This window comes from Nicotiana tabacum, chromosome 5 (assembly GCF_000715075.1).
Source record: "Nicotiana tabacum cultivar K326 chromosome 5, ASM71507v2, whole genome shotgun sequence".
In the NCBI taxonomy this organism is placed as follows: Eukaryota; Viridiplantae; Streptophyta; class Magnoliopsida; order Solanales; family Solanaceae; genus Nicotiana; species Nicotiana tabacum.
Window position 1 is genome coordinate 161,728,305 of NC_134084.1, and position 22,621 is coordinate 161,750,925.

The 22,621-nt window shown below is 35.9% G+C and overlaps 3 protein-coding genes and 1 long non-coding RNA gene across 4 annotated transcripts; 2 read left to right on the top strand and 2 right to left on the bottom strand.

The window, feature by feature from the left end:
* Positions 1–2,780: 2,780 nt before the first annotated feature.
* Positions 2,781–7,458, top strand: LOC107800870 (soluble inorganic pyrophosphatase 6, chloroplastic-like). Its single transcript, XM_016624122.2, has 6 exons — positions 2,781–3,115; positions 4,013–4,173; positions 4,505–4,605; positions 4,729–4,910; positions 6,533–6,631; positions 7,153–7,458. The coding sequence occupies exons 1-6, from the start codon at positions 2,873–2,875 to the stop codon at positions 7,243–7,245; spliced, it is 879 nt and encodes a 292-aa protein (XP_016479608.1). The 5' UTR covers positions 2,781–2,872; the 3' UTR covers positions 7,246–7,458.
* A 2,397-nt stretch (positions 7,459–9,855) lies between these two features.
* Positions 9,856–13,652, bottom strand: LOC107764271 (peptide methionine sulfoxide reductase B5-like). Its single transcript, NM_001324834.1, has 3 exons — positions 13,343–13,652; positions 10,896–11,052; positions 9,856–10,130 (listed from the first exon to the last, which is right to left on the bottom strand). Exons 1-3 carry the CDS (start codon positions 13,636–13,638, stop codon positions 9,978–9,980), a joined length of 606 nt encoding a protein of 201 aa, NP_001311763.1. The 5' UTR covers positions 13,639–13,652; the 3' UTR covers positions 9,856–9,977.
* A 1,151-nt stretch (positions 13,653–14,803) lies between these two features.
* On the top strand, positions 14,804–16,515 carry LOC107764274 (uncharacterized). Its single transcript, XR_001643222.2, has 3 exons — positions 14,804–15,034; positions 15,833–15,923; positions 16,257–16,515. It is a non-coding gene; the product is annotated as an uncharacterized LOC107764274 (long non-coding RNA).
* Positions 16,516–17,572: 1,057 nt separating this feature from the next.
* On the bottom strand, positions 17,573–22,071 carry LOC107779402 (heat shock 70 kDa protein, mitochondrial). The gene is made up of 6 exons (XM_075254271.1): positions 21,844–22,071; positions 20,203–20,279; positions 20,036–20,114; positions 19,344–19,910; positions 18,643–19,263; positions 17,573–18,492 (listed from the first exon to the last, which is right to left on the bottom strand). Exons 1-6 carry the CDS (start codon positions 21,916–21,918, stop codon positions 17,878–17,880), a joined length of 2,034 nt encoding a protein of 677 aa, XP_075110372.1. The 5' UTR covers positions 21,919–22,071; the 3' UTR covers positions 17,573–17,877.
* Positions 22,072–22,621: the final 550 nt, after the last annotated feature.

Sequence of the window (22,621 nt, forward strand, 5' to 3'; positions counted from 1 at the left end):
CTTGGTTCGGCGAGTGATTTCTAGTTCGACCACACTTGGAGTTTTATGTTGGCTTTGAAGCTGAGCGATAGCAACCTGTTAAGCCTGTAGCATCTCGAATATTACTTGGAGACTAACTCCCCCGTCTCCTATACCTTGCGTTCCTTAGCCACCAGATCGGGCTTCCCTACGTACACTTCCTCCGGGGCCTGCGCCTAAGTCTCCGTTCAAAGCAATGTGTGAACATGTCGACTAGTTCTACAATCGGCACTTCCCCAGGGTTAATCGGTGGTACACCGGCTCCCGGAGCAACTACATTGTTATTTTCCCCGTGAAATCGAAGACCCTCATCGCCATGGACGTGTGCGTTTTGTGAGTTTGACATATTTTAACCTGAGAACAAAAATTCATGACAAGAACAAGTGTGAAAATAACGTGTGTTATCAGAATCAGTACTGAAATGATTACTATTATCTTTAGCTCCACGGTAGGCGCCAAACTGTTTACCCTAAAATCCGAGTAACAATTAAACTTGTTTTGTGGTTTTAAAGATATGTGATTTAATCCAATACTAATTGATAAACAAGGAATCTAATATGTAAATTTAAGAGTAAGGCAAGTCAAACCAATAGTGTAAATAGACCTCGACCTCGAGCAAGAACGACCTCAAGGTAAAAGAACAACAACAATAAAACAGTAATAAAATGATTCAGATGAGCAGTAGGCAAGACAGTGAAGACGTATATTCTCTTCTCAATGATTGATGGTCTTTACAAATGATTGGGGTCCCCTTTATATAGTACGGAAATTTTTAATAAGGTACAATTCTAATTGTAGTAGGGAATCTTATTATACTGCTGTCTAACCGCCTAGTACAAATCCGTTCCGGAATTTACGCCGTGATCCTAGGATCACTGCGAGAATTTTGCTCTTTCTGTTATGGGACCATAACGGTATTATCTCGAGGTCGGTCATACTTGGCCTCGGTGTTCATCGAGCACTTCGATCTTCGAAGCCTCCCATCGAGCTCGCTCCTGGTCTATTTCAATCTCACTTTTGAAGTGACCCTCGAGCCCACGAAATCGGGTAACCCCGATTTCTAACGTATACAAATTTCCTTTGTTCTTGATCAATATTATCACTTATTTTCCAACACCTTCCACATCTCATTTACTTCAACAGCTCGATTAGCTGCAATGAGCAAAATCACAAAACCAATTAGGGGCACTAAAAAATATGAATCCATACTTTTTATATTGCGCTGTATTTCTTCTTTTTGTGCTAACTGAGTTACACCTCGAAATAAAAAGTTACATTTCTTCCAATCATTGAGCGAGCAAATATCCTACTTAAATCAAAGTGATAATAAATAATTTAAATCTTCTGCAAAAATTATTTAGTAGAACATAAGTTAATTTAGCACCCTAATTTTGAAAAAAACTATTCCTCTTATGCAATTTGCAATTTCTAGTGCGTCAATTTGTATTTTGTAGTAACATAAGGATTTTTTTTTTAGAAGCGTAGATTAAGGTAAGTATTTATTACAACAGATTGACAATATTTTATCTCATTGGGCTCCGATTCTTATGATTCCCAAAATCATTTACGTATCTCTTTTATTTTGTTACCCTTCGGGTAGAGGTAAAGTTTGCGTACATATTATCCTTCCCAGATTCCACTTGTGGGATTATACTGGGTCGTTGTTGTTGTATAATAACAGTCTTCTTTATGATTTGTTTCCTACTTTTTTGGTCAAATTCTTTATGATGTGTTACCACTAATTTCCGTTTTGCATTAATGGAAAATGATAAAAAAGAATATACAAGAAAGGCAGAAACTAGTGGTACTGCAATGTGAATATTAAATGTGGAGTGATAACAAATTAAATAGTCACTTTTTTGCATTTCATATGATGGTATTTGTAGTAAGTTGTGGATATAAAATTGAATTTTTGTTTTTGTGAGACATACTGATAATATTTGAGCATTTGACTAAAAATATAATTATGATTTTTTATTTGAATTACTTACATTAAAGAATGTGGAAGAAATTTTAAAAAAATTAAAAACTATTTTGATAAAATAGAAAAAGTAAATTAAATTTTCTAAGGTGAATTAGATTGAAATCTATATGAAACTTATATAAGATTAACATGATATCATACATTTTGAACATGGGCGAAGCTAGAGTGGAAAAAGAGGATTTATGTGAAGCCCATTCGCTGCCAAATTACACTATGTATATACAACAACAACAACAACAACGACAACAAAAAATTCAGTGCAATCCCATATAGTGAGGGTTTGTGAAGGTAGAGTGTACGCAGACCTTATCCCTACCTTAAAATAAGAGATGCTATTTTCGAGAGACCCTCCACAAATTAAACTATGTATATAAAATTAATTTTTTTACGTAAAAATATTAACTTTTGAATACCTTTAGTTTTGTTGTATGTTTACTTTTTTATTTTTTCAAAAAAAAATTGAATGATTTTATTTTCCAAAAAAAGAAAGAGACAAAGAGAAAGTGTTACTATTTTCTCCGTTTCATATTAAATGAGTTACTTTCCTTTTTAGTCCGTTCCAAAATAAATGATACATTTCTAAATTTGGAAATAATTTAATTTTAAACTCTTTCATTTTACTCATTTATCCTTAATGAGAAGCATTTATAGCCACACAAATGTTATGGCCCCACAAACTTTTTACCCGTTAAACTTTTAAGACCCCGAGTTACCAAAATCTTCTTCTTTTTTTCTTTTCTTAAAACTCTAGAGTCAAACTAAAGTATAAATTTATTCCAAGCCTGCGGTTGCAGTTAAATCAGTGATAACAGCAGCTGCTATTGTTTTTTCAGTTCTCCATTTCTCTATTAAACAGCAGCAAAGGCAACAATGGCGGCTGCAAGAGTAATGGTATCAGCAAACAACACTCTAACAACTTCTCTTATATCCAAAATTCCTCTCCAAAAGCCCAATAGTTTCAACCTTTGTTTTCGCAATGGACCTGCTGCTGCACACAGGAGCCGACTTTTCACTTGCACTGCTATTTATAATCCTCAGATTCAAATCAAAGAACAAGGCCAGCCCGAAACTTTAGATTATCGTGTCTTTTTCGTTGACGATTCAGGCAAAAAGGTGAACACTTCCCTCTGCTTATCTCAAAATCAATTAATTAATCAGTTAGATGTTAATGCTGAACTAGTTAGAGTTTACTGTATATGAATCTGCATTCATTTCGTTCAATTGGACGTTGAATTGTTGACTCCTTGGATATATTTATCACTCTATTGGAATATTATTCATTTAGTAATATCGAGTTTACTTCCGAAAAAGAGGAATTGAGAATTTTAAAAGTCAGTGTCTTGTTGCGTCGTACTTATGTTGAGACTTGGAGAGAGTTGAAATGTATTTTATGTTTAAAATTCATGGATTGAAGGCTTAATTTGGAGCTTCATTCTGTCATTCCTGTTCATGTGAAATGTTGAAGTTTTTGCACATGGATTTTAAGGTATATACTGACAGTGCAGGGAAGTTATATGTTGGTGTACTTTAATCTGTTGTAGCAGGGATTTTCCAAATTATGGATTCACACCTACAAGATGGCTATAGTACAAGTTCTTTATGCTATCAGTTTATAAAAGTTAAGCCGTTTGCATATTGTCTCGATTAAGAAGATACAGATAAGAGGAAGCAACAAACGAAATCCAATTAAAAGAAGGAAAAAGAATGAAGTCACATAATAATTTTACTATTATATTTCTTACAATATATTTGAAGAGGAGTCTTGAAGCAAAGTTATCTTTGCATGACCAATCTGGTCACGGATTTGAGCCGTGGAAGCAGCCACTAATGCTTGCATTAGGGTAGGTTGTGCTTCGTGCACCGGGCTGCCCTTTTTATTTCTTTAATGTATTTTGTTCTGAATGTTCTTCATTTTTTGTTAACTTTCACTTGTCAACATAAGTTTGAACTCTATAGTTCACATGAGCATATTAGTTCTAGTCATTGTTTTCACATTCATGTGATCTGCAGGTGTCCCCTTGGCATGACATACCACTGCATTTAGGTGATGGTGTTTTCAATTTTATTGCTGAAATTCCTAAAGAATCGAGTGCAAAGATGGAAGTTGCTACAGATGAGCTGTACACACCAATTAAACAAGACACAAAGAAGGGGAAACTTAGATACTACCCGTAAGACCATTCTGTGGCACTATTTCCCAACTTACTTTTAGTATGATCTATTACTATCTTGTTGTGTCCTGTGGACTAGTCTATTTGGCCCATCAGTTTCCCTGTGGCCTTGTGCTACATGAGTTAACTGCTGAGGACCAATAGGGTTTAGTCTGTTGTCTAATGCTTATTGTTAAACATTGACAGACACATCTCGATCATCAATCTTTGGCTGATAAAGCTAATAGCTTTTCGCACATAATCTGTTATGATAGTTGCATGAAGTTACTAAATTCATGATGTCGTGTTGGTTCCTTGTTTGATTTGATGCACGTCTTTGTACCATTCTCAGATATAATATTCATTGGAACTATGGATTGCTTCCTCAAACCTGGGAAGACCCTTCATTTGCAAATGCTGAAGTTGAGGGGGCATTTGGAGATAATGACCCTGGTATATTTCCATCACTCATAAATTGTTAAACAAGCTTTCTTCTAACCATCCATCAAAAAGGCAACAAACAAGTTAGAAGATGGCTTAGCTGATTAACTTTCTTGATGACTAATTTGTATGTAGTTGATGTTGTCGAGATTGGGGAAAGCCGTGCTAAAATTCGCCAGGTCTTGAAGGTCAAACCTTTAGCTGCTTTGGCAATGATTGATGAAGGAGAACTTGACTGGAAAATAGTTGCTATTTCCCTAGATGATCCCCGAGCGTCACTTGTCAATGATATTGATGATGTGGAGAAACATTTTCCGGTATGCTTTGAATGCAATAAAGCTCTTATTTTTTTCACTCTTCTTTACTCTCAGGCTGCAGATGATTTTATAAATCTTCATGCATCATCATTGTCTGGCACTCTCTTTTTTGTGCATATGTGTCCTGTTAAAGATATTTTTCTTTGTGGATTTTTCAACTTTATATGTTTACGGCTGTGTTCTTTGGTTTAGTTAATTATCCATAATTTACTTCTTCAATTGGAACCAGTGAGTAGAAGTTCTGAAAAGTTGGTCAATGATCATTGCCTAAGAACAGCAATAGAAATAATAGAAAGAAGTAACATTTATGCGGACCTTGCTGGTTTCAGAAATTAGCTACATACTTTGTTGGAATGAGGGTTTAAAGCAAGTAGACAATGGTCAAAGTTATCCAGGCAAAGCTCCTCTTATAACTGCTGGTAGACGAATCTTTCCCAGCAAAACACTAACCGTTCATTGCAAATTTCTGCTCCCAAATGAACTTTTGCTTGAAGGAGGCCTAGTTTGTCTAAGTAACAGTCACCAGTCCTTATGTGAAGTTCCACCATTTAAGTTGCACAAACAACTGTAGTAGTACAGATGAAGATGGACACCAACGCTTCCTCTCTATTATTTATTGGCTATTATAGGCAAATCAATAGCCTCCTTATTAAATATTAGTACGATGAATAAGAGAATAACAGAGCATGCCAAGTATCCATACCATATATCACGCGGAAAAGGTAAGAAATTTGGTCTCTACAACAAGATCCTCAAGGCTTTCTGTTATTTCCACAAACATTGCAGTAATCATGCAAAAACGGCCACATTGCTTTTGATGATCCATTCAAATTGCATGAGGAGAAATCCTCATTGCGGAGTTTTTGTTGCATTTAAGTGTGGCTGCTTCGTCTTCTTACTTGAAGTAATTACATGCACTTCTCAAAGTCTATCCTAGTCCTATACATGTTTCCTCTACCCAGATCCTTAACTTCTATGATATTAGTGTTCCATACCTTTTTGATGACCTTTACTGAACTGCATTGCTTCCAATGTTTAGTGCATCAATACCCACAATTAGTAATTCTTACTGGATCAAATCAGTTACGTGGAATGAAACTTTGGAGGTTCTCGACTGTGGTACTTTAAAAGGTCAATGATATATAGATGGTTGGGCAGATAATTGGGGTTGAGCCGCATCCATGTCTTGTACATATTTTTCCACTCTATTTGGTGTGGTATTAATGAATACTTCTGATTTATCAAAGCTTGCTGTGGTTCTTAAGGACACTTACTGAAAAGATTTCCACTAAGTGCTGAGTTAGGTTCCTTGATTTTCTTTTGCTATCTCATTTGGATTGACCAAATTCTCTTGAACATTAACAGCAAAAAAGAGGCAAACCTGTTCTATACTGTGCTCAAGTAATGCTTCAATGCCTTTAGAAAGCCAACACTGTTATAGCATTTAACAGTGTAGGTTCAAAATGGTTATTTCAAGTCATGACTAAGGTAGCTATTAATGAGCTAAATCAGCACTTTGCATAATAATCTAATATATATATGTGTGTGTGTGTATATATATACTGAGATCTTCTATTCTTTCAACTTGTGAATATCTCAAACTGATCCTCTGAAATTTTCAGGGCACTCTGACAGCTATCAGAGACTGGTTTAGAGACTATAAGATTCCTGACGGAAAGCCTGCTAACAAGTTTGGACTTGGAAACAAGCCAGCTAACAAGGTACCCTCTTGAACATTATTATGTTGATTTCTTCATACTGATGAAATATTGGGAAAATTTGTTACTATCTGTTAAAGCTCCCTGTTTCTGACTTTCTGCGTATCTATTACTGTGTTGAGATTATATGCATTGAAAGAGACCGATCTTAAGTTTTTAATGGTTGTTGGTGCTAAGCAAAATTTTGATCTCCACATTTGGGGATCGCATCTCAGTTATTCCATGTGAAGATAAAATCTTTTTGTCCCTCTTTCGCAGTGAATAATTATATAATATCTTTTATGTGTTTTCCTGTAAGAGTGAAAGTTTAGCACATAATGACATGAGTGAGTGAAGAATAATGATATTTATTACTTTTGCATACATTTTATCTCCCAATGCCCCCAAAAGAACGTAAAACAAAGGAGGTTAAAAACTTTGTCCAGTTACACAAGCCTGTGCTAGTTGGCTTTGCATAGTTAGAATTGCCTGTTCTGCTTTTTTTGCATGACCCTGCTGATTATCTTATTCATTTGCAATCACAGGATTATTCCCTTAAGATTATTACGGAAACCAACGAGTCTTGGGCAAAGCTTGTTAAGAGATCTATCCCTGCTGGTGACCTTTCACTTGTGTAGATGCGGATTGATAAAGCTTGAACAGAGAGTTTTTTTGCTGTAAACTGAACTGGATGTTGAAACCCTTGTAATTCTTTTACTCTGTCCTCATGTGTGAGGTGGAAATGAGTTCATAAGATTCACTCAGTATAAAAAGATACTGATTTTTCATCTGTACGTATCTCTGCACGAATTTGATTTTTAAAGCTATATGAGGAAAAAGATTCAGATATAGCTTAATTGATCTTTGACCTCTAATTGCATAAATCAAGGAGTATCAATGTTTCTTGATTACAAAATTACAAGAGATTTTTTGCAAGCTTCCTGGGTGTTGCATGATTCCACCTACCCTATTTTCCATTAGCTGCAGTCGTAACAGGTTACAAGTGGTCATTCAAAAATAGCCACAGTTTGAAAAGTAATCGAAATTTAGCCATTTTCCATGTAAAAATAAATCTGAACGAAAACACTGTTCAAAATCCGAAAAATACTCCAGTATAATATGCTGGAAGTTCATATACAGGTGCTCCAATCTCCAGTATATTATACTGGAACTCTCCGCGCGTTGGAGTTCCAGAATAATATGCTGGAAGTTCATACACAGGTGCACCGATCTTCAGTATATTATGCTGGAACTTTTCGTGTTGCAGCAAAATAGTAGCTATCTTTCAATGACTTTGCAAACGCTGGCTATTTTTGAATAGTCAGTTTTCAGACCGGCTAACCCGTGCTATTTTTACTATTGTTACTTCCATGGATTTGCATAGACTAATGGGTATCAAGCCTGGACTCTCTTGTGTACTGAACTCCTGATCCCTGAATCTTGTTGACTGAAGCAGAGCTGAAAATGTTTTACAGTAATTCTTTTGACAACTGAAAAATATTTCATTAGTGGTACACCAAGTCAATGTGAGAAATATTTAGATATGGAATGTGTGACACAACCACATTCATCTATCGGATTAGCAAAGGTGTCTTATACAAAAGAGAATACTCTTACACCAAATAGTAGAATATAGGATATCATTATATGGTGGCCGATAAATGAGCAATTGGGACTAACTCAGAAGCTGGATTAGTAAATAATGACCTGTACAGTGAGGAAGCTGTCTAGTTGATTCGGGTGTAAAATATATGCCATTATTGAGCAGCATTTATGTCCTAAAGGGTAAACTTAGGCATTAATAGTTGATCTTATTTATAATCGCTGGTACAATTTTTATGAGCTTAAGACTTCTTTTATTTGTGGACTTTCACCTGGCTGCTGTTGTTGTTTAACACTTATTTTATGTTAATATTCTCTGGGTAATGCAAAAGGCTATGCTTTTTTGAGTTAACTTATACGTGCAATTTATTGGAGGCATGCAATCAAGGTGATCGAACTGTGGGAGCGACTACTAATGCTTGCGCTAAAATAGGCTACTAGATCACATCCCTTGGGTGCGGTCCTTCCACGAACCTCAACACAAGATGCTTGTGCATCGGGCTACCCTTTTTATGCGATCAAGATGATCAAATCTTTAGGTTATTGAGGTGAGTGATGTTATAGTTGGCATTATAGATAAGAATTCAAGAAATGTACCCTTGATTGTATATGAACAAGTACCAAAGGAAGGTCTGCTTTGTTCGTTTTAGAATTTCTGTGGCTATCATGTCAAGAGGAACAGATCACAGTTGCAGCCAATATCTCAATGACTGTGCTTATCATCCATTCAAGAAGTCAAGATATTTGACTCTACATGATCTTGCAAGAACTGCGGGCAGCTTCGTCGGGTGAGAATTTTGCCCAAGATAACCTAGTACATGTTCATCACTTGTCAGTCCTTTGTAATTTTCAATCCAGCTTCATTCACCTTAGGCATCCATGAACACTCAAATTCTTGTTTCCTAGTAGCAGCAGATATACTCCTTCTTTCTACCTGTAAACTTTATATACTCGCGAGTCCTGGATTTGAGTGGATGCATCAAAAGAATGCATGAATATATTAGAGCTTTGATATGTCTGAGAAACCTAGATCTCTCTCTCAGTCAATCCAGAAGCTCCCACATACTATCCGAAACCCATGTAATTTGTGAATCCTGCGCCTGCCATCTTGTGATAACCTAATTGAGTCGCCTTTTTAGCTTCGGTACTTCCAATGGGAAGTGGGAATGAAGAGCACAATTTGAAACTGACAAAGGCCCCCACTTCATATGTGGTAATTTATAGAAAGGTTAATAGCTCTGATACATAGTTTAAACTCAAAAAACTATGTATCAGAGCATATCCAGAATCAACTTTCCAGATTGGGGCTTTCTGAAACTGCTGCTGATTGTTTTGATCAACTATTGAAGATCTATAACTTACCTATACTTGGGAAGCTTCAGCTTCTCAGAACACTTTGTATACAAGCGATGGATGGAGTTGCATATACTGGTGAAGAGTTCTATGATGGTGACACTCTCAAACCATTCCCATCGATGGAATATCTAATACTCAGGCTCTACCCTTACATAGGAAACAGGACTTGCACTTGACGTATGAGCAGCATTCCGTACCTAAAATGGCAGTTACATCAAACTCATGAAATATTTATATCAAACTCGCCCAGTTTTTCCTATATGTTGAAGCTACATTACAAAAGGTTAAGGATCAGTTCCACGAGAGCGCAAGGCTAAAAGTAACTTTTATTTCCAAAACACAACACTGTCATCAGTAGTTAATGTAGTATCTTATAAAGCTGTGATAACCATAACATCCTCAGTCCGATGGACTAGGAATTTGCCGGTGCAAACTTGAGGGAAATACTGTTGACACAATGGCGCTCATCTGTTGGGGTAGGGAACCCCTCACCCTTGAAAACATGACCAAGATGGCCACCACAAGCTGCACAAGTAATCTCGATCCTCCTGCCATCGGGGTCAGCCTGAAAAGTGTACCATGATATCACACATTAGACAGTGCCACAATGTCAAATCTAGAAAAATTGCTAGGAGGAACCATACAACATAAAAACATTGAACAAGTAATCTCATTACCAAAAACATTCAAGAAAAATCAACAGGAATACCTTCTATATTTCTAATGTTTTTGAAAATATGAATAACAATAAGTTCGGACATGTGAGATCGATCATAAAATCACAGATGAGAAAAACTAAGCAGTTCTTTTAAGGGTTTTGTGGTCGTGAGGGGTGGGGGGAGAGCAATTAAAACAAATATAAATGCAAAAGGTTCAAACTAGAATTAAGATTTCATAGAGCCCTTACTTTGTCAATATTTGGAGGGGTTGTTGGTGTTTTCATTCTCAAATTCAAAATATTAACTACTCCACCAAATAGCTTCAAGAATGACAAACAATTTACTCCAGTATCCTTTGGAAAGGAAAGGAAGAAATAGAAACATGGAACATAGCAAAAGGAAGTCAAAAGAAGGTGCCAACATAGGGACGTAGAGTCGTATCCTCCCAAAATCGAAAGACTAGACCCTACTTCTGGTCCCAAAGGCAGGGAGGGCATTCATATTAACAAAACCTCATTTAGGAATTCTATATTCTATCCCAAAAGTTAGAGGGAGTGATGACCCTTCCACAAAAACAATGTTTCTCCCAGTTAATGAGCATTATGATCTAAAGGTTTAAGAAAATGACAAAACCATATTTATGTGGCCAGGAGGAAAAGAAAGATGCTCACAGTGCGATTAATAGCTCCAGGAAGACCCTCAAAGAAAGCTGGCCAACCACAGCCTGAGTTGAATTTTGTTGTGGACTTGTAGAGGGGAGTGCCGCATCCTGCACATTGGTAGATTCCTTCACCGTAAAACTTGTCATACTCCCCAGTACCTGGATACCTGTGAAGTAATTCGATATAGTAAATTGTTTATCTTAATCAATTAATAAGGGTTAATCAACTACGTTAGTTACTTAGTTTTCCCCATTGAATATCTGAGTCCAAAGTAGAAGAAATAAAATATATTGAATCACAAGCTTGGTGAAGAATTTTATAAATCGACATGCTGAGCATATACGAAGAGAACAAATTCAAGCAACTATCCTTGAAGAAGCTCGTATCTCGCATCATACAACTAGGAAGATGAGATTCTGCAAATTAGCATATAATATGCACACCCAAAAGTGATAAACTTAAATAATAAGCCTTCTACAACTAGGAGCTGTGTCTCGTGCATAGAATGTGGCTGAGCGCTGGTTGTCAGACATTGGCAATCTCCAGAATATGTAATGGTGTCCACTCCAAAGGTAACATATGAAGAAGCTAAACCTCAAGAATCACAAAATTGTGTTAATCCTCATGCCAAAGTGGTGCATAAATCTTGAAGGGAGCCTAAGCAGTCTAGTAAGCACCATTAAACTCCAACATACACCGCACCTCTTCCCCCCACCCCCACCCGAAAAAGGAAAGAGATAGGGACGGACCAAATAACCAAGGAAAGCAAGAGTCGTATGAAGAACCCTTTGCAATTGATTATGTGACCCCCAATATAAGCAGAACCCATCTAGTGTTCTTTGAATAAAAATGACTCTCACGACAAATATTCATTTCAAAAGTAATTCAGCTTTCTTATCAAGATCAAAAAGCAATTCCTTTTGGTAAATCTCATTAAAAATCTGACATTTTCAAGATTTCTTGCCATTCCAGCAAGAGATTGGGTGAATTCAGAAAGTAACTCCATAAACTTGCATTCTATTCTTCATTAAACTTGGTCAAGTAACACACTTTCTCACCGACCTTGCATAAATAAAAAAACTGAGTTTCATATTGTTCAGTGGAAGTCATAGATTATACTGAGTGGAGTCACAAAACTGCAGAATCTCAACAATGTCTCTAGCAATTAGAAATTTTACAACAATTTTTAAAGATATAAGCGCCTAAAACAGGTTACTGACATCAGTTTACAAGCTAAAAAGTAAATTGAAATAACAAGCATTGCTTAAAATAAGAACAGCAGCTCCAGAAAACTTGAATCAACGAAAAAGGAAAATAGAACTCAGCATGCAAATTAGGCCATGAATTTGGTAACTATCGCCTAAACTGACCATCCGTAACCCTCCACACGGAGAGAGTAAACCTAAAAATGTTGAACATTACACATCTAGTCATAGGCAATAAGTTTGCACCAACAGTAATAACTGCTAATTTTATCATCAACCAATAAATTTAAATAAAGAAACTAAACCAGATTTTTTTTATAGCTTATATGACAATAAAATGAAAGCAAAATTATACTAATAAGAAAATGAGTAACACCATAAAAACCACTAGAGTATTCCTAATTACAAACCCCACAGGATTAACAAAGGCATGATGTAGAGTTAATGGAGGTACCTCATAATATATACTACTATATATACACATATCTTAAGATTAAAAAAGGGCAGCCCGGTGCACTAAGCTCCAACTGTGTGCGGGGTTCACGGAAGGGCCGGACCACAAGGGTATATTGTACACAGCCTTACCCTGCATTTCTGCAAGAGGTTGTTTCCACGACTTGAACCGGTGACCTCCTGGTCACATGGCAGCAACTTTACTAGTTACGCCAAGGCTCCCTTCATACACATATTTTAAGATTATTCTTCAAAATTTGCCCCAGAGATTTGGTGGTCTAGTTTCAAATTAGATGAGGTACTTTCCTTTTTAGTCTGTTCCAAAACAAATAACACATTTTTAAATTTGGAAAAAATTAAACTTTAAACTCTTTCATTTTACTTATTTTACCCTTAATGAGAAGCTTTTATAACCACACAAATGTCATGGTCCCACAAAGCTTTTATCCCTAAGCTTTTAAGGGCACAAGTTTTAAAAAGTCTTTTTCTTTTTCTTAAATTTTATGTCGAGTCAAACTAGCTCATCTAAATTGAAACGAAGGGACTACATGATGTGTGGATTAGGGGCACCCAAACGAGTTTGAACACAAAATCCTGCTATTGGTTTGGTATTTGTAAGGAAGGTATAGGGACATACCCATTATCCAACAAGTTCTAAACCAGTGGGGTTTCTGGGATATTAAAAAAAGATTAATTCTTTAAATATTATTCCACATTAGAGTGCATATAGTATGTATTCAAACTGTTGCAATTACACAGATAAAGGGGGGAAAGGGGAGAGAAATCAAAACAACATACTCAGTGCCTTTCTGTCTGAGAATACGGAACTGCTCAGGGGAGAGAATAGCACGCCACTCCTCCTCTGATTTCTGAACGGACCCTCCTGTTGCAGAAGCCATAGCAACAACCCCACCACTCAAACCTCTCTTATTATTACTTAAAGGAACAAACCCAGATGAGGAAACGAGGGAATTTGACCTGAATTGGGTCTTAGAAATGGTGACCACCGTTTTGGCTTGGAATCTCAAGAATGGGGTGGCGTTGAAAATTGAAGAAGACGCAAAAGGTGAGATTTTGAGAATCTGAGAACCCATTAATTAAAGATAAGATACAGAGGAGTAATTATTTGTTTTTTTATTGGTGAACGCAAAGACCAATTCAACGCATTTGTCTAGTGCTTTGGAGATGATTCTCTAACTACCACCGCTTCACGTAGCTCTGCATTAACCAGTTGTACCTGCACTCTTCTTCTTCTTTGCTACGACACCATAAGGGATTATTATTTTTTTCCATATTATTTTTAGAATAAATAATGTTGGAATATGTGTTAGCAGTGTTTATATGAATAAGGTTAATATGGTCAATTTTATTGCTAATTAATGTTAAAAGATAAATTTCTTAATATGAAAATAATCAAAAAGTCACTTATTTTGGATCGGAGGAAGTACTAGTTGTGTCATAAATTTTTTAAAATAAAATTTATAAATTTAAATGTTATATAAAAAATATTATAAATTACGATAATTAATAATTTAAAATATTTAATGTAACTTTCGAAATCGGACCACCGCCACATATTGAGACGGAAGGAGCATGTATTGTGAAGTTTTTACTTTTTGTGTGCAAATTTTGAGTGTGTTCTTTGAAAAGTGTATTTGCAATTTGCAAAGGCGTAACACTTTTGAGGTTGCTTGGGCACGTCCAAGGATAATGCAGATATGTTTAGAGTACAATGCCAGGGCATCAACGTGGACTATTGTGGACGGAATTGGCGATATGTCGTCTGCAGTTGTTCTCTTGAACTGGGGTCTTTCAAAAATAATTCCTCCTATACTGTCATAAAATAAGTGTAAAATTTATATTTTATCCTCCCCAAATCTTATTGGTGAAATTTTACTGAATTTAATATTGGCCTATTGTGGACGCCCATTAGCGAGTTTTGACTAGCAGTAAAAGTTTAAGCAAAATGTCACTAGTGATCTTGAAAATGAATAATCTTAATTTTTTAACCTCTACTTACCCTATCGATAAACCTTTAATGTCAAATAAAAAATATTGCACATAGGATAAATGAAAAATAAAAAATATTGCAAATCAGTGACGATTCAAAGCCCTTGTACTGTCGCCACGTGTCCCTATTCAGCATGTACGTGTTCAACTCCCCCAGATGCTTCATTCGTACGAAACACTACCACTGAGGTTACCTTTGATCCAATCATCCTACTAATTAAGGAAAAAGAAATAAAACATTTCAAATCTGTCTCATTATTTCACTATATATAATCCAAGAGCTGTCTTTTCCATCTTCACTTCTTTTCTATATCCACAATCCTACTCGATCGGCTATATATTCTCTTTCTCCTCAAGCTTTTCTTGCATTCATATTTAAGCTATATAGAGTATCATCTCATCTCTTTTCTTCTCTTCTAGCTCTTGGATTTTGGAAAATGAACAAGCCTCCAAAGTACGCTACTCCATACCCAGCCCAAGGTACTTATATTATATACCGTCAAACTTCTCTATAACAGTTTTGTTTGTTCTGAATATTTTTGAATGTTATGGTGAAGTGTTGTTACGAAAGAAAATATATTATAACATAACATGAAATTTGGTTTTGAAAAAGTTTGGCTTTTTATAGTGAAAGTGTTGTTATACGTAGATGCATATTATTCTATAGTCGTTCTTAATTATTCTATTTGCATACTTCTATGTATTTAATTAAGTAGGTCTATATATTATGACAAATGAGTTGTTGGTGTAACAATATTTCGTACATGATGCTGCCTTAACATTGTTCGTCGTGCTAGATTATAAACACATTATTGTACTGGATGTTCTAAACATCGATCTTCTGTTTTCAATGATGGCAACTTGATACATATATTCGGTGATTTTAAGGTAATGCAATTTTACTTGAGGTCTTGTATGACTAGAATGGTTGCAAGTTCTCTTAAATAGTGAGAAGATAAAAATGCATTGTGAAGAAATGAATGGTGGAGACAGGAGCGATGATGCTGAACGACTAAATATTTGGGTTAGACCGAATTCAATAGCTTTAGTCCAATTTTTGTATTTGTATTAATGTATTTTTTTCAAGAAATTCATTAAATATGAACAAAAATTAAATTAAGAACCTAATTACTGACATGGTAATATCTCTTAGAATGCTTAAATTTCAGATCTAGATAATGATTTTGGGAACAAAAACCTACAGTCTGGGAATGTCACTTGTGTTGTTTACTTTTAGTTATTGATCTTGTACGTAATGCTGTTTAATTTTGGTGGCAGGTTATTATCAGGGTCCTCCCCCTCCAGTGATGCCACCGCCAACATATGCTGTTCCTCCACCTCGTAAAAACAGAGGTTTTCTTAAGGGATGGTAATAGCATAATTAGCCTCCTAATTAAACTGATTTGCTTCTCCCTTTCATATAATTAAACAGAGGTTTTATGTAGAGAGAACAGCTGAAAAGTGAAAAGTTTAGTTTATTATATAGAACATAGCATAAATATGTTGAATAAATTTGAATTCTTGAGCTTATGGAATATTATAGTAACAATTATTTAAATATAACGTTGATTATTAGGTTTTACCGACTATTATTTTATAGTAGTAATGTATAAATATTTTTTACATATTTAATAGACGAGCAATCTTTGTTTGTTTTAGCTACTTCTACATTGGATTTACTCCTATTGTAATTCTCTTGCAGCTTGGCAGCGTTATGTTGTTGTTGCCTCCTAGACGAGTGTTGCTGTGATCCCTCTGATATCTTCCTGTTCTAAGATGCAATCATGGGAATTAGTCCTTTGCTTCTTCTTTTTGAAAAGATTTTATGCAAATAATTCTAGCTAGGATCAGCTAGTTTTGTTGTATATCACAATATACATCTTACATTTTCTTGATCCTTTTGCAACTTAGTTTGGATTTGTACAGTGATCATCTTTAATCATTGAACCCATTTTGTTTCTTGGAAGAGTTGCAATTTTATTTATTATTTTTTCCCGCTTGCTTTTTAGGCTTTTACCTAACTGAAGGTGTCGAACATCCCCACCCAAAAAATTATAAGCACCAATTACCAAATAAAAATGATTAATTAACGGATATAACAAACAGTTGTCATAATAACAGAATTGATCAGTTATCAATGAGATCTCAGTTATGATGTTCTTCACTCATAATCATCATACCTTTCCACACACACACACACACATTTATATATATATATATATATATATATATATTTGCATAATAATTCCTAGAAAGCTAAGATGGACTTCCGCTACTTCTCATTTGACAGCTTCTGCATGAGGTATTAAGTTAGCTCTAAGTTAAAACTATTAATCGTGATAAATTTTTAAAAATTATTTTCATAAAGAGTACAAACAATCGCGCAAGCTTTGAGTTTTAATCATATGGAAATATCTACGATAAGTATGACTTAATAATGTAAAAAGTTTTAAGAAATCAAAGCTAAAAGGTAACAATATAAAAGATAAAAATAAGAGAAACAATAGAGTTGAGCTTTTCTTATTTCTTCCAAGCGTACATAATATAATGTCCAAATTCTGTATTCATAGGATTGCATTGAAATAATACAAAGGGATGCTATGAATATTGTATTAAACATTGAGCTTATAGATACATAATGAGAATTACAAACATTAGTGAAGTAATAAAAGTTACGGATAATAGTGGAGGTTATATTTCTAGAGCAGTGGATGCAAATGAGCATCCACACTACTATTTGTAGCAGAAAGGATTATTTATAATTTGTCTGAATCAATATAATTACACCGAGTTCACGAACAAAAATCTCTATCTTTTCAATTAAAAAAACTATTTATAATAAGTACTCCCTGTCCTAATTTGACGCTGACTTTAGCTTTCAAGAAAAAAACCACAACCGAGGAGATACCTCAGCAGGCAACATTACATTAACTACTGTCACACTAGGAGCTCAATCACACTGAAAATCCCCCAAGAAAAACATGCCACAGAAAAGAAACTTAAAAGGCAAGGGTAATCTAGTCATACAATCTACTCTACATCTCATGAAGTAATTTATTTTTGCAACACAACGCAAGGTTCACTTTGACCTTGAGAATGAGATCACAAAAATTCTACTATAGCCTAAATCATAATGAGGTTGGTCTCACCCCTCTACTAGGAGAACAAAAAATTTCAGAAGTAAAGCAGTTCACATCAACTTTTTAGTTATACAGCATACTAAGGGAGAGTATAGGAGGTTGACAAAGAAAATTTTCATTTCGACAACAGAATGAGATCTAAACCAACTCCAACGTGCCATCTTCAATGTTCCCTAAGATAATCTACTTCTTTACTTCCTCATACTCGGCCTCAGTGGCTCCCCCTTGAGAACCTCCTTCAGAGCCACCTCCGGCACCACCGGCCATATGCTGTCCAATCTTAGAAACAGCCTTGTTTGCTACATCAAGCTTTGATTTGATTTCATCAATGTTATCGCCTCCCATTGCTGTTCTCAGGTCGGAAACAGCTGTTTCAATTTCTGTGGCAACCTCCTTGGGGACCTTGTCCCTGTATTCATTCAAGCTCTTTTCAATACTGTATATGGTAGTGTCTGCACTGTTCCTGATATCAATCAGCGCCTTCCGCTCCTGATCCCTCTGGGCATGCATCTCAGCTTCCTTGACCATCTTGTCTATCTCATCTTCTGAGAGTCCACCCGACGACCGAATAGTAATCTGCTGTTCTTTGCCAGTGGCCTTGTCCTTTGCAGAGACCGTGACAAGTCCATTTGCATCTATGTCAAATGTGACTTCTATCTGAGGCATACCCCTTGGTGCAGGAGGAATACCAACAAGTTCAAATTCTCCCAGCATCTTATTATCGGATGCCATCTCTCGCTCACCTTGCAAGACCTTAATGCCAACCTGGGTTTGGTTATCAGCAGCAGTAGAGAACACCTGGAATAACAAGAGGAGAGGCAGCAAAATTTAGAAGCCATGACAAAAGAGAAAAAGATCCGCCCATATAACATTGAGAATATAAGCAATTGCAAAGTATAAGCAATTGCAAAGATTAATATGACACACTGTCAGAACCTAACAACTTACCTGGCTTTTCTTTGTAGGTATGGTGGTATTCCTGTTGATCAGCCTGGTAAAGATACCTCCCAAAGTCTCAATACCTAGAGACAATGGAGTGACATCCAGAAGCAGCAACTCTTTCACATCACCACGGAGAATACCACCTTGAATTGCAGCTCCCATGGCAACTGCTTCGTCTGGATTTACACCTTTGCATGGGCTCTTGCCGAAGATCTCAGAGACAACATCCTGCACCTTAGGGACACGAGTCATACCACCAACAAGGAGGACCTCATCCACCTCTTTTGTCGATATTCCAGCATCCTTCAAACAGTTCTTGCAAGGATCCCTTGTCCTCTCAATTAAGTTGGACACCAACGACTCAAATTTGGATCTTGTTAAAGTTATATTAAGATGTTTAGCTCCTGATGCATCTGCTGTGATGAAAGGTAAATTAATTTCAGTCTGTGTGGTTGATGATAGCTCTATCTTAGCTTTCTCAGCTGCCTCTCGGAGTCTTTGCAGGGCAAGCCTGTCTTTTGACAGGTCAATTCCATCTGTCCTTCTATACTCATTCACCAAAAATTCCAACAACGCGTTGTCAAAATCCTCTCCTCCCAAAAAGGTGTCCCCATTTGTTGCTTTGACCTGAGTGGTAGATACTTAGAGGATGGTCAGAATAAAAAACAACAAGACGAACATCAGAGATCACAAAAAACTTCAATTACCTCAAAAACGCCATTTGATATTTCCAATATAGAAACATCAAAGGTACCACCACCAAGATCAAAGACTGCAACAAGACCTTCTTTGTTGTTCATACCATAAGAAAGTGCCGCAGCAGTAGGCTCATTAATAATCCTTTGTACATCAAGGCCTGCAATTCGCCCTGCATCCTTGGTTGCCTGCCTCTGAGCATCATTGAAATAAGCTGGAACAGTTATCACAGCTTTATTTATAGACTTCCCTAGATAGGCCTCTGCAGTTTCCTTCATCTTTGTTAAAATAAACGCTCCAATCTGACTTGCAGAATACTGCTGTCCATTGGCTTCAACCCAAGCATCTCCATTGGGAGCTCTAACTATTTTGTAAGGAACCATCTTCATTTCTTTCTGTGTTTGGGGATCATCAAACCGCCTACCAATTAGACGCTTGGTCCCAAATACGGTATTTGTAGGATTGGTGACTGCCTGACGTTTGGCTGGAGTACCAACAAGCAATTCCCCCTTTTGGTTAAACGCAACTACTGACGGAGTGGTCCTAGATCCTTCAGCATTCTCAATCACTTTAGGGTTCTGCATGAATAAAAGCATCAAACCATGTCTTAAATTCACCAAAACCAACTCCGGCTAAGGAGCACTTAAACAGTGATACCACAAAGGAACAAGTTTAACCCATTCCTAATGAACCAGACTCTTACCTTGCCCTCCATCACTGCAACGCAGGAGTTTGTTGTACCCAAGTCAATCCCAATAATCTCATTTCCTGCAGGTCTAGAGCTGCACCATATGAAAGATGAGTTCCAATAGACAAGTACATATTCTAATCATACAGAAAGGTGAAAGAGATGAGACATAAGGCAGTTACCAAAACGGTCTGGCTAGACCAGCACATTTAGCACCACCAAGTGTTGGACACCATGACGGCTTAGTGTTTGAAGCAAGCTGCAGAAGCCATATGTAGCACCCACATAAGCAAAAGTTTATTTTTCAACAAAAAAGTTCTTATCTTGATTTTTAATTTTAATTAAAAAACACACAGCAAAGTTCTCATACAAGAATCAGCTAATTGCGAACAAAGAATACCTATGAATGTCAACCAGTGAAAGAACCAAGCATAGACAGCATCCACAAAGTCATTCATGCGACAGATGGATGCATATCACCAGATGAATTAAAGAGAATATCACTCCACATTTATCTTAACAAACAAAATGATAGACTTCTCCCCACTTTAAGAAAATGGATTAGGAGTTACAAACACATCTTGCTCCCTTGATAGAAATCTGCCTAGCAAGCCTGCAAATTTCACCATGCTACTCACAGTAAATAGTCTCCCACCATGACACACAATACCGATCACAAAGGCAGGCTCCCTCTTCCCCTCCCTCTCAGGAATATATTCCACTATCTATCCCTCAATCCCAAACTAGTTGATATCAACTATTTGAAAAATAGCAATAAGGGCCATTTCATCCCCATGTTATATCATTTTACTTCTAAGGTGAATTATGAGTTCTCTCAAAACTATTTGATCCAGTAACCAGGGCCACTTCATCCCAACGATATATCATTTTTCTTCTACAGTAAATATGAGTTCTTTAAGTGTGTGTTTGCTACCAGGGAAAGGACTTCCAGGAAAATATTTTCCATGAGAAAGTCATTTTCTGGTGTCTGGTATGACACGTCATTTTCCATGGAAAACCTTTTCCATCAAAAGGAGGAAAATGAGTTCCATCACTTATGGTCCGAAATCATTTTACTTGCAACTATCTTAACTTCTAGCTTCATATTACTTGTTTCAACACTTACACATTATTACCCATCTCTAGCACTCTCAAGTTTCATCAAAACACTCTTTAATTTGTTTTTTCTGTAAAAATATTTTCCACTCACCAACCAAATACCAAAAAATATTTTCTAGGAAAATGACTTCTTTCGTACCAAAGACGCCCTAAAACTAGATGTTTTCTAGACCTAACACTTATCCTTATACAAACTTACAACTACTGTCAAAAAAAGCAATGACCAAAAAACAAATAGTATTATAAACAACAAACACTTCTGGTTGATCAGAATCCATTTGATGCAAATCCCTACGAAAATTTAAAAGCCAAAAATACGAGCAGCACCTTAGTGATAATTTCAGAATATAACATTAGAATTCCACACCCCTATTTTTTTTTTGGGCAAAATACAGGATTGGCGGATCGGCAACACTAATTACATTAGCTAGCCAAAAAGTGTAAAAAAAATATTTATATTATATGTATATAATACACATATATACAAAAAAAATATACATTTTGTGGGCTATTATTTTTGAAATCCGCTAAAAATACACATTTCTCTTCTTCTTTTTTTTAACTACAAGGGGAAATTATATAACAGAATATTTTCACTAACACCACAATCTGATCTGAAATCACAAAACTGAGAAGATTAAATATTAAACAGACAGCAGTTGTGAAAATGATTGAAGGATAAGAAAGAGGGAGACTTCACATACAGCTTTATAAGCAGAAAGAGAGGAGGTAGCAATGTCACGGCGACGAAGAGATCTGAGCAATACGGCGGCCGCCATCGGAGAAAACAGTAAGGAACGACGAGCTTGCAGCTTCTGTTAATGGAGGCTAGGGTTTAGGGTTTTAGAGATTATTCCAGTAGTGGCTTCGGCAAAAGGGAAAATATAGGTGGCGTGGCGGTGTACAATTAAACGACGACTGTGTGAGAAAGTTCTAGAGGTATGTGATGTCGCCTTCTATACTCTTCTTTTTTTCTTTTTCTTTTTTTTTTTTGCGTCCATAATTTTTATTTTTTTTGAATAATTTCCTTCTCTAATAATTGTCTAAATTAATTTTGTGACTCATTACTATAGTTTTATTTTTGTGATAAAATTTTCAAAGATCTTTATTTTCACATGTCAAAATTTAGACAATAAACATAACCGTATCACTTTCTTAATTTTTTCTATTCAATATAAAGATAAAATATATTGACAGTCGCTTAAATTTGGCACCAATTGCTTTGCAGTGGGCGGCTCAAATCAAACCTGGATCATAACCCTAAGTTTTATAAAACAAAACTTTGTATTTTTATTTTTTTGAAGCCTATTTCTAACATTTTAAGATACAAACTTATTGGTAATTTTTTATAGTCAATTTCTTCCAGTAATTTTTTTAATTAATATAATATATATAAAAATAATTCATTTAACTTCTTTTGGTTATTGACCTTAGGTAAGATTTTATTAATTTTAAATTTAAAAATGTCTTTTTGCATATGCA